The 17,720-nt window shown below is 40.5% G+C and overlaps 1 protein-coding gene across 1 annotated transcript; it reads right to left on the bottom strand.

The window, feature by feature from the left end:
- Positions 1 to 16,277: 16,277 nt before the first annotated feature.
- Positions 16,278 to 17,357, bottom strand: LOC120288768. Its single transcript, XM_039302911.1, has one exon. It carries the CDS (start codon positions 17,355 to 17,357, stop codon positions 16,278 to 16,280), a length of 1,080 nt encoding a protein of 359 aa, XP_039158845.1.
- Between the last annotated feature and the right edge of the window lie 363 nt (positions 17,358 to 17,720).

Genomic DNA, 17,720 nt, shown 5'->3' with positions numbered 1-17,720 from the left:
CACGAGCTCTTCTTGCATAGCTTCAATCCAACTTTCATCGAGATAAAGCTTCTTCTATGCTTTTGGGTTCTATTTCGAAACAAGAGCCACAACACTAGACTCTTCGCGCCTTTTGGATCTTGTGCGAATTCCTTCATTGATGTCGCCAATAATAAGATTTTGGGATGATTTGGACTTATGTTTCCAGTTCTTTGGTTAATTTGTCGATTGATGGTCACTTCCTTCACTTGAATCTTTTTGGTCACTTGTTCTTTGGTCTTTCAAAATCCGAGCTATTTTAGACTTTGTAAAGTCGGAGCAGGTTCAGATTCTTCAAGATGAGTCGAATGGATTCATTTTGCATAGAATCTTGGAATTTAACATTCATTGATTCTTCCACTATTTGAGTCTTCTTGTTGTAGACTCGTACACTTTGCTTGTGGTTGAATATCCAATAAAGATGCCTTCATCTAACTTTTCTTCAAACTTACCAACTCGATCATTTGCATTTTTCAGTATAAAACATTTGCATCCAAATACATGAAAATATGAAACAATAGGCTTCTTTTCTTTGAATAGTTCATAGGGGTTTTTTTTTTTCCAGAATAGGCCTTAGAAAAACTCTATTTATAATGTAACATGCTGTAGAAACTGCTTCAGCCCAAAAACGTGAAGAGATGTTACTTTCAATTAAAAGAGTTCTAGCCATTTCTTGAAGAGATCTATTCTTCCTTTCCATAACTCCGTTTTGCTCTGGAGTATATGGAGTGGAGAATACATGCTGAAAACCAAATTCATCAGAGAATTTTGTAAAATCATGATTTTCAAACTCACCTCCATGATCTGTTCTTATACTGGAGATAATATACCCTTTTTCATTTTGAACATTTTTACCAAACTTTTCAAAGTAAGAGAAAGTTTCAGACTTACTTGCCAAGAAATATACCCAAGTAAATCGTGAGTAATCATCCACAATTACTAGGCATTTTCTTACCTCCAATGCTTTGTGTTCGGTTGGTCCAAAAAGATCCATATGCGAAGCTATAGTACACGGTTAGTGGAAACTTGATTTATTGGTTTAAAGGAATTTCTTACATGTTTTCCCAATATACATGGTGTACATAGATCAGACTTTTGGTATGATAAATTGGGTAGACCACGAACAAGCTTCTTTTGCTGAGATTTTGGCTATTTGCTTCATATTGACGTGCCCAAGCTTTACGTGCCATAAGTTTGCTTCGTCTTGGATTGAGATTAGACATTGTGATTCATCCTGCTTTGGGGTTTCACATCCAAGAGATAGATATTTCCATGTCTTCGACCCATGAATGACTCGAGTAGAATCTTTACTAATTCCCGAACATATTCCCTCTTGAAAGTTGATTTTGAAACCGGTATCACATAGTTGACTAATACCGAGCAAATTGTAATTAAGCCCTTCCACTAAGAAAACATTGCTAATTGTGAGATTTCCAATCTTTACAGTTCCAAATCCCACAATTTTTTCTTTGCCGTTTCCTCCAAAAGAGACTTTTCCACCATTTACTTGAACAAGCTTTATGAAGTAATTTGAGTCTCCTGTCATGTGTCTTGAGCATCCATTATCCAGATACCATTTTATCTTTTTCTTGATAGTGACCTGCATTTAAAAAAGAAACTCAAACCTTTTTTGGTACCCATATTTTCTTGGGTCCATTGATGTTAGTATGATATGCGGTTTTTGCCCATACCTTTTTAATAGGTTTCCAAATCATAGGACATTCTTTTTCAAAATGATATGTACTATTGCACTTTGAGCATCTTAGAGCATTGCGACCTATTGGTTTTACAAAGATCCTTTTAAAATGTTTTTTATAAGCATTTCTTGTGGGTCTTTGTTTGATTCTTTCCTTCACTTTAGGAAAATCAATTAAAGGAATGGTTTCAGCAGTTATTCCCAAACCAGATTTATTGCAATAAAGTCTTTGAACAAAGAGTATTTTTTCCAGTTTCTCAGATCCTATAGAAAATCTTTTGGAAATATTTGAGATATCATTTTTCAAGAATGCATTTTCTTTTAAAAGATTATCTTCACTTTCTTTAAGAGAAGAAACATTCTTGTCTAAACATTTCACTTTTTCTTTCAAAATATTTTCCTGTTGTTTTAGAGCAGAATTTTCCTTCTTGAGTTCGGAATTTTTTAGAGAAGTCTTAAGGCTAAAACACAATTCATCAATGTATTTTGAAACCTTAATAGGGATTTTGAAGTTACTTACCTCAAATTCGCTTTTGAATCGAATCTGTCTCGGAATTTGAATATGAATCCGATTGTGCCATCAGACATATATTGGCATAATCATCATCACTTTCTTCACACTCTGTATCACTCTAGGTTTCAGCTTTAAGAGCTTTTCCATACTTTTCAGTTTTTCCTTTCTTCTTCCTCAGAAGAGGACAGTTGGGTCTGATGTGTCCCTTTTTCTTACATTCAAAGCAGACTACATCTTTGTTTGATTCATCATCCTCAAGACTTAGTCATTTGCTTTTGAAAACTTTGTTTCTTTGGATTGAATCTTCTTCCTTTTCTGTTCAGCTTTCTGAATCTTCTTATCATGAGAGCAAGTTCCTCATCATCCATATCGTCTCAGAATCGTAACATCATAATCATCATTAGATTTTAATGCAATGGATTTCTTACCTTTAGGGTCTTCATCTTCATTGATTCGTTCCACTTCATAAGACTGAAGAGTCCTAATCAACTCATCAACAGATAGTGGCATGATTCTTTGGGTCTCTCTGATTGAGGTCTTTATGTGATTCCAATCCTTGGAGAGTCCACGTAGTAGCTTGTTTACCTTCATGGGATCAGAAATTGGTTGACCTTGATTTTCAAGACCATTCACGATTTCGTAAAATGACTAAACATATCGGTTATAGATTCTCCTGGTTTCATTTTGAAGGCTTCATATTGACCGAGGAGAATGTTGATTCTAGTCTCTTTCACTCGATCGGTTTCTTCATAGGTAATATGTAATCTATCCCAGACTTCTTTAGCTGTAACACAAGAAGATATTTTGTTATATTCAGTAGGGGATAAAGCACAATATAAGGAATAAATTGCTTTTGCATCAAGAGCTTGTCTCTTGATTATCTTTTCCTGAGTCATTTCTCTAGACTCAACAGCATCTTTTCCTTTTTCTGAGACAGATGCAGCTTTAGGAATGATTCCTTTTTCTACAATGTCCCATTCCAAAGGATCCTTTGATCTTAGGAATGCTTTCATCTTGTTTTTCCATATGTTGTAATCCTTTCCATCAAAGTAAGGTGGTCTAGTATTGCTTTGCCCTTCTACCAGCCCTGGAGCCAACATACTAGCCATGGATCTTTAACTCAAGTAAAACACTTCAAACAAAGTGAGTACAGCTCGATACCAATTGAGATAGCTAGTATAAGTACTTAGAGGGGGGTGAATAGGTGCACAAACAAATTCTCGAGATACGGAAGCGATTCTAGGCAAACGATAGAAAGGAAAATACGATCAAAGTAAAGTAAAGGTTAGGGAAGAGAAAATTGAACACAAGATTTATAGTGGTTCGGCTTATTCCAAGCCTACGTCCACTCTTCCGCACTGACAGCCCACCGGCTGGATTTCACTATGAACAAAGAAAGTTACAGCACTGAGCTTTTCCTTGATTCAACAAAGTGTAGATGATCTACCACACTTCCTCAAGATTTCTCACGAATATAGATTCTCTTTTGTTTACACGATTTTGCTCAACAAATGAATTGACTAAGAACAAGGAGTTTCAGACTTTGGAATTCTTTTATTGTGCACCCTCTCAAACAACTGGAACATCTTCCTTATATACTCCTTTATGCCATCATACCCGTTGGCACTTACCAAAGAAATTCCTCCAATCTACCCGTTGGATGGAATCAATTAGGAAGATCATTCAAGCTATTAAAGGAACATATCGATAGCCCATCAATCCTGTTCGCCCATACAATCAGGATCTCGGTTTCCATAAGTAGAACCTTCCAAGTATACTTTGCCAATCATCGGATCCTTAATCTTCGAATCAATTATGATCAAACAAAGGATTCCGTTATGTCATATCTAGCTAAGAAATCTTCTCCTGTCGATAAGGTCTCATCCTTAATGAAACATCTAGTTCTGGATAGCCTTTCTTCAATGGATTAGAAACTGTCAATGATGATAGACTTTGAGTCTTGAGTCTGGCTATCCAGAGGTCTTCAGACTTTAACTAGCAGAGTTTGCAAGCCTTCAGACTAGACTGATGGAAACGTTTTGTCAACTTCAAAACACTTCAAGAGGATTTCTCCAACAAAGAAGATATTTCTGGGTAGGCAATCAAAAAGATAAAGGTCTAATAAAGCATATCTCTTCATGCTTTTCTAGCCTCCTCATGTGGTAAGGATGCTGTTCGAGAAAACTTAGCCATTTTATGTCCTAACCATACTTACATTTTTATTTGGCCGGCAGTACAAAAAAAGGATTTGACTAGTATAAAGGCATATTTGGTAACACTCCCGGTAATAACTAATTATATTCTTTTATTCCCGTAGATAAAAAAAAAAAAAAAGGAAATCCATTTAGTAAATTTTTGTTCCTAGGAACAAAAATCAATTTTTTTGTTCTTGGGAATAGATTTGAAATAGAATTATGAAGTAAAAAAAACATTGCTTATTATTCTTGAGAATAATTTCTAGAATTAATTATAATTTTTATTTTCTCTTCTTCTCTTTCCTTTTCTTCTTATTCTTTCTTTTGGCCGAGGTCACGCCCTTAGCCATGGCCGGTGACGTCACTAGAGCATTGTTGGCTAGAGCCTCGCCTAGATCTAGCGAGGCCAAGCTCAACTAGCCACCGGTGAGGCTTGGCCTCGCTGGCCACCAGGAGGCTCGGCCTTGTTGGCCACCTCTAGGTTGGCGTTGCTTGGCGATGGCCTGGTGAGGCCAAGCCTCGCATAGCCAAGGCGAGGCATGGCCTCACCGGTGATGCAAGGCTCAACCTCACTAGGCCGGGGCGAGGCTAACATCACGCTACCTAGGCGAGGCCAAGGCTCACCTTGGCCAAGCAAGCCTCCGACGAGTTCACTAGGCCTTGCCCGGTCTGTCATTGGCTACCGCCATGGTCGGCAACCGGCGACCAAGAAGGTGGAAGAAGAAGAGAAAAAAGAAAGAAAAGAAAACTAAAAGTATTAAAAAATTAAAAGAGACAAAAAAAAATTAAGAATCCCATCAAATGCATTTCTACTCCGGAAGTAGAAATTTTGAATAGTTACCAAACGTATTTTTTTAAAATTGTTTTTGAGAATGGAATAAAAAAAATCAAACGCGCACGGACAAAATCTGTGGATGGGAGCCCATACCCTTGTGAAAATATGTGATGATGAATGCATTGCCGCTCTTTCAAGAGGAACAATGTGGTCGGCTTATCAATTTTCTACTAATGATTGCAGCATCACGTCATCACTAATAATGAATATATCGATTAGTCAAAAATTCCGATTAAGGAACATATTGACTGTTTTCCCATATATAAACTATTTAATTGATGATGGGGGTTCTAGGGATCCGGAGATTGCGTGATTGCAACAAGGCTTCTATGGTGAAGCACATTTGGACTTTGTTCATGGATAAGGAGTGGCTTTGGTGCAAGTGGATCCACTCCATGTTCCTTAAAAGGAAGAACTTCTGGGTGGTTAAGAAGCAGACCTTTTGCCCGTGGACCTAGAAGAACATTTTACAACTTAGAGCAGAAGTCTGACTCATTTTTTGGTGGAGAATTAAAGATGGCCTTTCTACGTCACGTTGGTTTGATAACTAGCATCCTAGGGGGTTGCTAAATTTGGTTTTCTCATATGTGTTTATCTATAACTCTAGCCTTTCTAGAGAGGCTTCAATTGCAAACCTCTATACGAAGGATGGGCAGGCTTTAAGGTCGGTGTTGGAGTCGTGGGAGATTCCCCTCCCCTCCCTCTCTCTTAACCAAGATTGCTTTTGTTGGAAGGATAATCTGGCAGGGTTCATGGTGGCCACGGTGTGGGAGGCCTTTAGGAAGAAGAAGCCCCGAGTTTTATGGCATCGTTTCATTTGGAACAATGCCATTACACCTAGGTACCAATTTCACCTTTGACTTGTTGCCAAGCATAGGCTTCCCACCCAAGCTTTCCTCCTCTCTTATGGCAGGATTGATACTACTTTCAGCCCCTTCTGTGAGGAGGTGCCTAAGTCTATTGACCATCTATTTTTTGAGTGTCGGGTCATGGCTGATTTGGCTTTCTTTTGGGCAACCAGATGTAACCTTCCATGGCGGAACCAGTCTTGGGATGAAAATCTCCTTTGGGCCACCACCTTTCTTGTGGGCAAGGACTTCTTCAAAAGCATGGCACGGTCTTCTTTTGGTGTTCTCTGTCATATCATTTGAAGGAATAGGAACAATATTCTCTTCAGAGACGAGCCGCTTTCCATTTCGGCCATGAAGAATCATCTCCTTAAAGTGGTCAAAGATAAGGCATTCTCTTTCAGGGATGTGGAAGATTCCTTCAGGAATAGGAGACTATAGCGCAGCTGGGACCTAGATTCGAGTATCTTTGCTCCGTGCTCCCTCTTGGGTGACTAGCTGTCTCTAGACCAACTAATGTTGGTCTTTATGTCATCATGCTTGTCTGGTAGTTGTTCATGCCGTCTGGGTCTCTTTCTTTTCTTTTCTTGCTCTTGCCGCTTGGCCTCTTTCTCAACTTCCTTCCACTCATAATCAGCCTAGTCATCTTGAGTGCAAGTTTCTGAAGCCGGTTTAGTACTTTTGGTCTTCCCCATTTATATATTGCTTATTTTACCAAAAAAAAAAAAAAACTATTTACTTGATGATCAAAACATTTGAAATAAAAGAGTGACAGACCGTTATATCTTCATCATCACAATGGCCGCATGTATTTCATCGGCCCTTGATACACTTTCCTTATATTTTTCAAACAATACTTCCTTTTGCTTTGTGCGGTAGAGTTACGGCCTAAATGAGAGGAAATTAGTTGTCAAATGTGGCCCTAGCTACACTTTGCTTATATTTCTCGAATAATTATTGTCTTTCACTTTGTGCGGTGGTACAACAGTGCAAACAAGAGAAAATTTGCCGATGATTGAACTAGGGAAGTAGATATTAGCAACAAATTTAAAGAGTAATGTACCAATTTAGCATTTATATTGACGTGCCTAGTAAGTTTAGACATGAACGTATTTCAAATGAACCTAAACTACTAAATGGACTGTAAATATGTTGTGTTTCTTTGGTAACAATATTCTTATAACTTCATTCATGGAAGTTTTAACATCTCTGCTATATATTTAAAGAAACAATGGTGGTTTTGTCGTTGTTTGTTCGTTCAATTTTATTTATTTATACTCCTTAGATTTATTAAAGAGTTTTGACTCGACATTGATATTTCAACTTTATATCTAGAGGTTTGGTAATGTTAGGGAATAAATCTCAGCCACTAATACCATTTGGGAGGTAATTAAAGCTAGGCTGCCCCTTTTGTAGTTGTTTTATGCTACGTCACCGGCCTTATCCAAGTAACTTGAGCTTTCCCGATATACTTTCCTTTTGCTTTAAAAAAAAAACTATTTTGCTCTAATAAGAAATAGCCACTTGTTGCCACAAATAAGAGAATTTATCGCCAATAGAATGATGGAAAAAGTTATAAGTGACATTTTTAATCATTCAATGTATTTATTCTAGAATATGGATCGATGTATTTGGTAGTCTTAGGAATGCAATTGCCTCAAAGCAATGAAACTAAATCTCCGATCATTTTTATTTCTTTATATGCGGTCCATAACAACTGTTACACCCTCTTGCTCGCACTCAAATCTCAAAAATCACTTTCACTTTGTTTTTCTCCATTGCAAAGTACACCTTCAATGACATTTTCGGCGATGGCTGCTCCATCATCTTCATCATTTCTCCATAATATTTCGAACGGCCCGTCCACCACCTCCCTCAGCTGGTACGCCCCCTCCACTAGCACCTTAGTTGCCTTCTCCAGCGCGGCTGCCATCTCCCTTACCCTCCCAACCATCTCTCCGTTGCCACCTGACGTTGCCACCTCATCCATTGCCTCGATCAGGTGCCTAAGGCAGTCCTCCATGTCGTCAAGCTCCTTCAAGATGGATGTCTTCCTTTCTTTTTCCTGGTTGCGCCTCAACTCCGCGATTACTGTCGTCTCAATCATGCAAAAAGAGTCGGCCCAAGGGAACTCCTCCGGGACCCGGATACGCCAAGTGCCCCGGGGAAGCATGAGAGGCTGCATATATGACTCGGAAATGAACATCGTCATGAAGATGGCAGCGCGGAACATGCGGTGGACGGCTCTCTCCAACGGTGAGGCCTGTTCTCCGTGGAGCCGATGTCCCAATGCTAGCGGCCAGCTTTCCAATCAGCTCCTCAATTTTGCCAGTGGACTTCATAGCCCCATTGCGGCCTTTGCCCTCCCAATCTGCGAGCAAAGTTATCGCTAGGTGAATTTCCTCCTCCGACGGGTTGGGGTCCAAGTGGAGGTGCTCAATTGTGAACCTCAGCATCATGTAGTGGCGACACAGTCGAGCAATCTCGTCGGAGATGTAGAGGTAGAGATCTACGACATCCGTTGCATACCAGGATGGGAGGCGATAGTCTTTTTCCAATTTGAGGTCAGGTAGCAAGGACTTCACTGCAGAATGAGCGAACTTGAGCACACCGACGGCAGAGGAGAGCCAGGCAAGGCTGATGGAGGCAGGGCTCAGGCCCTGGAGTTGAGAGAGGAGGGACTCGTCGAAGGATTTGGAGATCAAGTCAAGGTCCTCGGGGGTGAGCTCTGCTCCCTTCTTGTGTTTAAAAATGGAAGACAAAAGTCGCGAGAAGGAGTTCATGTTGATATGCACTTTTGACAAATAGAACGAAACTTGTCTTCTCCTTTCTTGGAAAACCGAGGCGAGAAAGTGGTGAATTTTTTTGATGAATGCAGGTGGTGAGCACAGGGTGCATTTATAGAGAGTAGGGTTTTCTCTCTTTTGGGGGGGTGTGGGGGTGGGGTTTCCCTCCTTGGAATGCAAGAAAAATGTGACAGTGGAAATAAATCCCAAATCATTAATTAGGAAGAGAATTCTTGGAAGGTAATTAAAAAGACAATGCCAAATGAAGCATCTCTCTCTTCATCCTTTTTTGACCTCCTTATAAGTTAGGAAGCAATTCGAGACACAATTACCCATTTTATGTTCTAATCATATTTACCTTTTTATTTGGCAGTAGTACTGAAAAAGGATCTGACTAACGTAATAGCATCATCACAGAAAACTTGTAATTGTACAAGGACCACACATTCCAGAGTGCACCCATAAAATCTATTGGTGGGGCCTGATCCTCCTTAAAATACGGGTAAGTACATTATCATTGCCAAAACTTGTGTATGGTGCTCACGTTGGTGCCAAAAGTTTCCGTCAAATCACTTTAGTGCCACCAGCGAGAGATTTTGGCCATATTAATTACGTGGCTTTTATATTTAAAAAAATGTTGCGTGGCTTTAAAACAATGTCGTTTTCCATCCTCCTCAAGAAATGACGTCGTTTTGCCGTTATACATGGACATCATCACAGAAACGACGATGTATAGCTCATATAAGGATTGAAATTAGGTTTCCGCCACTCGGCCATTGTCGTTCACCCGTCATCGCTCGGCCATCGCTTGGCCACCATTGTAGTTGCTTGACCAAGTGAGCGAGGAGAGACTGAGATTGTTGCTCAAGCAAGAAGTGGCAGGAAGAATAGGAGGTGAGGGCGGAGGAGGAGGAGGAGGAAGAAGAGGGGTCGAAGGTGCTGTTGGTGCGCTGCTGCTCTTGCTACGTTGCTAGTGCGCTACTACTGCTGCTATGTTGTTGGCGCGCTGCTACAGCTGGGGCGTTGCTGGTGCGGTTGTTGGTGTTGGTCTTCAAGGAAGAAGAAGACGACCTGCCTTCTCTCTCTCTCTCTCTCTCTCTCTCTCTCTCTCTCTCTCTCTCTCTCAATTTGGAGATTTAGGATTTCGAAGCTGGGGGAAAGACGTCAAACGGCATCGTTTTATTATTTGGATGCTGACTGTACTCTCCAACGAGCTAGATCGGCTTCAAAACTTAATAACAAAAGTGCCACATTGGATTTCTGGCCAATTTCATCGGTGTTGGTACTGAAATGATCGTTTTTTCAAATTTATTGCCACTTAAGTGATTCAAAATAAATTTTTTGCACCAAAGTGAGCATCGTATACAAGTTTTGGCACTGATAGTATACTTACCTCCCTTAAAATATGTGATGGTGAATGCACCGTCGCTCTTCCAAGAGTAACGGCCTAATTGGCTTATCAATTTCCTACTAACAATAGAGACATCATGTCATCACCGATAATGAAAATATTGATGACTTGAACATTCCAACTAAGGAACATATTGATTGTTTTCCCACAAACAAACTATTTATTTGATGATCAAAACGTTTGAAATAAATCAGTAACGGACCGCGATGTCTTCATGATCACAATGGTCCTGAGTATTTCATTGACCCTAGATACAATTTCCTTATATTTTTTTGAACAATACTTCCTTTTGCTCGCCGCCCGGTTGCCGGTAGCTGTCGTCGCTAGTCATCGGTCGCCGATCGTCGGCCGTCGCCGCCCGGTCGTCGGCCGTCGCTGCCGCGCCATTGCTCGCCGTTCGCTCGACGCTACCGCCGGTCGTCGGGTCGCGGGTGTCGGCCATCTTGGCTGTCGGTTGTCGGTCGCCGATTGTCGGCCGTCCTTTGCCCGCCGTTGGTCGTCGTTCGCCCGACGCTACTTGCCGCTAGCGCCGCCGCTTTTCGTCGCCCGCTCAACGCCGCACACCGCTACAGTTGCACAACCACAACCCGCCACCCATCACCGCGCCCACCGCCGTCCCGGCGCCGCCCCAACAGTGTTGCCATTTAGCCCGCCGTGCCACCCGCCGCCGCGCATGGTTGGCTAGCCCATCGGCCACGCCCATCCCGCCATCACCCCCCGCCGCCACCATCTCGCCGTCACCCCCCGTCGCCGCCACTGCACAACCGTCGGCCACTACCCGTCACCGCCGACCGCCAGCGACCCCCACCGTCGCCGACCGCCGGTTGGCGGCGGCGGCGCTCGATCCGTGAGCAAGAATAAAAAACTAATAAATATAAAAAATAAATTGTGTAGTTACCAAACACATTTCTATTTTTTTTTTTTTTAATTTCTGAGTAGAAATTTTGTATAGTTACCAAACGGGTTCTTTTACTCAGAAATTGTTCTTTGGAATAGAAATAGAAAAGAACTATTTCTGAAAAAAAAAAAAAAAAACTCTTCCCCAGCCAAGAAGCGTTGTCATGCGCGCTCTTATTGTTTGGATTGTCTTGCCTTGCCTGATTTCTTGGTTCGCTAGTTACTAACTTGGGGAGTCAATTACATGGGAAGATTTTTATCTGCAGACTACTTTATTAACTGCCCTAAGATTAATTACAGATCTCTTGTTCGATATTTAACGAGAATCTCGTAATTTAGAGGCCCCTGACCTTAGCCAAATTAGTAGATTAATTTACCGATGAAATCTTCCCATGCAATTGAATCGGAAGCAGGACAATGATTCAAATAATAATTTGCTGCAACTTTCATTGCCTAAGCTTACTAGGCTCATCGATATACATACTAACCACATCAATATAGTAATCTCTAAACATGTTGCTAGTATGTATTATTCTAATTCAGTCGGCAGACAAATTTTCCCTCATTTGTGCCGTCGCTCTACCATGTGAAATGAAAGGATTTTTTTTTTTCAATGATATAAGGACAGAGTTTGTAGTGCCGCGTTCAGCAACCATATTCATCAGCATGTAATCTATTTGGATAATTTAGATTACCGGAACTTTTTGTTATCCCCTGGTGACCCAGGCGCTGCCGATCTGTTTTTACTGGTACAGGTCAAATAAAAGAAAAGTTTAGTCAGGAAATAAAAATTGTAATTCATTTGGATCATTTGAATTATGAAACCTCATCAATAGCTTCGGGCGCGAGCTTCTTCAAGAAAGTGTCTCCCCGTCTCTTTCCTTGCCACATCCTGACATCGCGATATACTTGCCAAATAAAGTGTCTTCTTCATGGTTTTATGAACTCCTCATTTTCTAGGATGCAGTTCAAGATATACTTGCCTCTTATTTATTAACTAAACTTGCCTTTTATTTGACTCAGAACAGCAAAAACAAGGGTAGCATGCCTCGACAAGTAATAAAAAAAAGTATCGGCAATTGAAATGATCCAAATAAGTTTCATATTGAGGCTTAAACACGGACAAAGGTGTAATTTTCGGCAATAGGAATGTACGAAATAAATTAAAAATGAATCTTGACGTCTTTGTAATCGCAATGGTGTTACGGGCAGTATGGAGATATATTAGCAAAATAAAATGTTAAAATATAATGACTAATAACCATTGGGAAAGAAATGGAAAGCGGGGTAAGTGGGAAAGTCTCTCGCTTCATGCTTTTTCTGGCCTTTTTGTTGTGGTTGAATTTTGGCCTCGGATACTCTCCCTTATGTTATTGGAACAGTCATTTCTTTTCGCTTTGCGTGGTAGCGCAGATGAGAGAAAATTGGTCGACCATTAAACATTTTCAATAAACAATACCAAAAATTACCTATGTGTCACTCACAAAATGCTTGTACAACATCCTTAAATTGCACTTTTCAACAGAATTTATGGGCTTGATTGCCTTTTTGGAAGATGGTATAGGACATGATTGAACCAATGAAGATGTTTAGAACTTGTTGCACTTTTGGTAAATGTTTAGCATTTGATTGAACCAATTATAAGGTTTATGAATCAATTGCCTTTTGTGCATATGTTTAGGACTTGTAGTGTGATTTTCTCGAACAACTCCTACATATTTTTGTTTGTGCTCAGATCATAGGCATCGCCCTCATATTCTTGTCCTCCTTCACTTTGTTATTCTTGCTCGGCTTTTTTTTTTTTCTTTTGCTGAAAGAAAATTATATTCATTACTCAAAAGGATACACGATAACTACATAGACTTCAAAACGATAAAAATAAATCGAAATTGAGCAAAACCTAGAATTCTGCAAAATAAAGCCAAATCCACAAATTAAGGAGGACAACGAAAATACCATCAAGGTTAAGCACACTTGTTCCACAAGGGTGGATTTGTTAGGCAAAATAATGAATGGTTAATAATTGAATCTCGTATTTTCGCTAGAGATGAGTATGCGTCGAAATTTCTTCTCCGATAACTACAACATAACCTTTTGGCATTGCGTGCCTAGGTGCAACTTTCTTTACACCATTGTAATATGGTGAGGTAAGGAGAGAATCAAAATAAGTTGAACGAACATAGATATATTATTGGAAGAGTAAATTGCCAAGATTTGATGAGAAGCCAGAGCTCAAACGATCACCATTGAAGCTAAAGGTAGACCTATATACGGGCAAAGCAGAGGTGTATTGAATTCCCAAAAGTATATTTATTAAACTCATAGATTTAGAACTAGATCGGGATAGTTTAAACTCTTAAAGCTAGAACTAGATGGAAGAAGAGAGCTAGTGACCGGTCCCAAAGAAGGAGGAAGAAGAAGAGAAAAAGGAAAAAAGAATTAAAGAATAAAAGAAAAAAAGTATTAAAAAAAAAGAATCATACTAAACACATTCCTGTTACTGGAATATAAATTTTATATAGTTATCAAACATTTTCTTTTACTTATAAATTGTTCTCGAGAACAGGAAAAAAAAAACATTTATGATAAAAATTTATTTTCGAGAGTAGAACGATTACTAAATACACTCTAAGAAAATGAAAGTATTTCGTGAATTTTAAATTTTAAAATTTCCAGGGATTAGCTCTTAAAAAAGAAAAGAAAAGTGGGGAGCTTTACCGGCATCATCCGCATTGTTCAACTCAAATCTCATGTCAAAAAGCCCAATGAATCAAGACACTCCTCTTCTTTCCTCTTCTTCTCCACTCCACGCAGCATATTCCTCAACTTCCTGGGAGACAACCCCCCACCAACATTACCCTGTGCACGACAAAATGCCCCAAGCCAAACTATCAAGAACGACCCGACACGCCCGTTCTCAACAAATCTCCAAACACATTGATGTCAAAAGATCCCATAAAAAGAAAAAGAAGAAAAGAGCTACACCGAGCAGAACGCGGAAAGACACCCAGGATTTCCAGAAACCCGGAATGCCCATCTCTCACTTCACTCGTTGCTACAGATGCAGATTCCCACAAACCCAGCGCTACGTCAAGTAAAAGCGAAATGGGCAGCACTCAAAACCTGAGGCTTTTGGATCCTTTCGTACTCCATGGAGCGAGAAATCTCCGCAAGGGTGCCCGGGGGGCGTTCGAAAACTACTGGAGGAAAGCACGACGCATCACGAGAAACGTGCGATGCCGAGCTAAGCTGCTGCTCCCTAAATATCTGCTCGCTTCTGGGCTCTCCTCCTGCGCGTGTCGTCTATTCATCCCGACTTCCAATCCGCTTTTGGTATTTTGCCCACCCAGTCAAAGGAGCGAGAGCGAAGAAGAAGTCGCGTCGCCATCCTACCTCGGCAGACGGACAGCGCGGTAAGGAAAAGGGATGGGCCCGGTTGGTGTCTCCTCTCGAATCGAACGATTTTATTAAATGGGTAATTTGTACGAATACACTTTTTGTTTGCTTATGTATGAATTGTCCTCCAAAATTCAAAAATTGAAGAAAAAAGATTTTGAAGTTTCGGAAAATCATGAAAACTTTATATATAAACCATAGTCGTCGGTATTGATATACTTTTGAAAATTTTCAAGATATTATATGTTAAATTAATGTTAAGTCGCGAAAAGGTTTGCGGAAATTAAAAAGCTAAAATAACGACATATTTTAAAAGAGTAGAATGTAATAACTAATCTAAGTATCCATAAGGAAAGTTGCTAGAAGATGCGCTTTGCCATTAACAAGTTCTCTGCACAGGAACTTTTGAAAAAAATTGAAATTAAAATTTCAAGATCCTCAAAATTGAGTAAAATGAAATGATAAAAAAATTGTTTTCTTTTTTTGGGAAAAGAAATTTATTTTCTATATATGAACTTTTTGGATAGTTTAATGGTTTGAGCAAGATCTATCCCGAGTAAAAAAATTTCTTCCTTTCGTAAGATATTTAAACAATTCTCACCCTTTGGAGATCCGCAATCTAGGCCTCTCATTTTGTTTTGATCAAGGTCTCCATATAATTGTCGTGCGGTTTATTATCTTCTACCATTCAGCTTTTAATAATAATAAAAAGAATGTCACATTGGTGTGTGATTTGAGAATGCAATTAAGCGTGCCTTGCACATGGACGGTGCTGTATTTGAATGGGACTTCAAAGAAATACCATCAATTTTATTGCGAAAGTAGAATTGGCTTCTAAAATTTTCATAAAAAATACAATAAAGCCAAAAAAAAAAAAAAAACTTATTGTGAAGTGAAATCATTCGTCTCAATCCTTTCATTGAATACATAAGGATATTATGTGTGGTTCTCGTTTCCTCACAAGGGTGGATGAATCTATGCGATCATGTTTGAAAGAAGGGGGACGAAAATATAGAAGAAAATACAAGAAATTATATTTTCTATCTCTGTTATGAAGAATTTAATTTTGTTTCTTCATATTCAATCCAAACTTTTAATCCCCCATTTCTTTTTACTTTCTCAAATATAGCCAAGAGAAGCATGAACTGAATGCTATGTTTTGGTCCTAATTTTTTTTTATTGGTCTTATGATTTATCTCCAACTGAGTGTGCCTCAAATGTTATCTTATGGTATCGCAACTCATTTAGAGTTTTAGACTTACATGAAATGTAAACCCTACCTCACAAAAATTTATGTGTATTTGATTCGAGCTATGTTTTTTATAGCGTTGCCCGGTCAAATGAGTCTTTTATAAGTTTAATGTTGAGTGCACGTAACCCTTATCTATAAATTTGACTTAAATGCAGCTGTCTTATTGCATGATTTCGGCACACTCGAATTTAATATCCATGCAACGTTCAATTACATCAATCTCATCTTATTCAATAATTCATGTGAACCGGACTCATATGGATCCGCGTCATGTCCTAACTTTGGAGCCTTTAAACTAGGTTATTGAGCGTTGTCTCGTCATCTCTATTCACAAACAATTCCCTCACAGCAATGAAACTAAATCTCTGTTCATTTTCATTCCATTATTTGTGGTTCATAGCAACAACTGTGACACGCCCTTGTTCGCACTCAAATCTCCGAAATCACTTTCACTTTGTTTTTCTCCATCGCAAAGTACACCTCCAATGGCATTTCCAGCGATGGCCGCTCTCTAGGCCCATCCATCATCTTCGTCCTTATCTCCATGACCGTTTCGAACAGCCCATCCACTGCCTCTGTCAGCCGGTCCGCCCCCTCCAGTAGCATGCCGTTTGCCTTCTCCAACGCGGCTGCCATTTCCCTTATCCTCTCAACCATCTTTCCGCTGCGACCTGATGCTGCGATCTCATCCATTGCCTCGATCAGGTGCCTAAGGCGCGCCTCCACGTCCTCAAACTCCTTCAAGACATACGTCTTCCTTTCTCTTTCCTGGTCGCGCCCAAACTCCGCGATAACCGCCATCTCGATCGTGCGAAAAGAGTCGCCCCAAGGAAACTCCTCCGGGACCTGGATGTGGCCAAGTGCCCCCGAGGAAGCATGAAAGGCTGCACATATGACTCCAGCAACGAACACCGTCACGAAGACGGCAGCATGGATCACGTGGCGGACGGCTCTCTCCACTGGCGAGACCTTCCCCAGCGGAGCCGATTTCCCAATGCTAGCGGCAAGGTCTCTAGTCAGCTCCTCAATGTTGCTAGTGGGCTTCACAATGATATCCCCGCCTTCGCCCTCCAAATCTGCTAGCAAATTTCTCGCTCGACGAATTTCCTCCTCCGACGTGTTGGGGTCCAAGTGGAGGTGCTCAATCGTGATCCTCAGCTTCATGTGGTGGCGACGCAGTCGATCGATCTCGGAGGAGATGCAGTTGCAGAGATCCAGGACATTCATGCTTTTGACGAAATACCACGACGAGAGGCCATCGGTTTTGTCCAATTCAAGGTCAGGCAGCAAAGACTTCACTGCAGAATGAGCGAAGTTGAGCATGCTGACGGCAAGGGAGAGCCAGGCGAGGCTGACGGAGGCAGGGCTCAGGCCTCGGAGGCGAATGAGGAGGGACTCGTCGAAGGAGTTGGAGATGGAGTCCAGCTCCTCGGGGGGGAGCTTCGCTTCCTTCTTGTCGCCAGAACTGGGAGAGAAAAGGCGCGACAAGGAGCTCAGGTTGATATGCATTTTGTCAGATATGAGATAGAACGAAACTTGTTTTCTCCTTTCTCGGGAAATTGAGATGAGAAAGTGGTGGAAAGTTTTGATGCATGGACTTCGTGAGCACAGGCTGCATTTATAGAGTAGGGTTTTCTCTTCTAGGAGTGCAAGAGAAATGTGACTATGGAAATAAATCCCAACCATTAATTAAGAAGAGATTTCTGGGTAGGCAATCAGAAAGATAAAGGCCTAATAAAGCATATCTCTTCATGCTTTTCTGGCCTCCTCATGTGGTAAGGATGCTGTTCGAGAAAACATAGCCATTTTATGTCCTAACCATACTTACTTTTTTATTTGGCCGGCAGTACAAAAAAAGGATTTGACTAGTAT

The sequence above is a fragment of the Eucalyptus grandis genome, chromosome 10 (genome assembly GCF_016545825.1).
Source record: "Eucalyptus grandis isolate ANBG69807.140 chromosome 10, ASM1654582v1, whole genome shotgun sequence".
NCBI lineage: Eukaryota > Viridiplantae > Streptophyta > Magnoliopsida > Myrtales > Myrtaceae > Eucalyptus > Eucalyptus grandis.
This window is presented reverse-complemented; position numbering and strand designations above follow the sequence as displayed.

What these genes read in the sequence shown, in the direction of transcription:
- LOC120288768 (XM_039302911.1), bottom strand. Translation starts at nt 17,357, where the DNA reads ATGCATATCAACCTGAGCTCCTTGTCGCGCCTTTTCTCTCCCAGTTCT.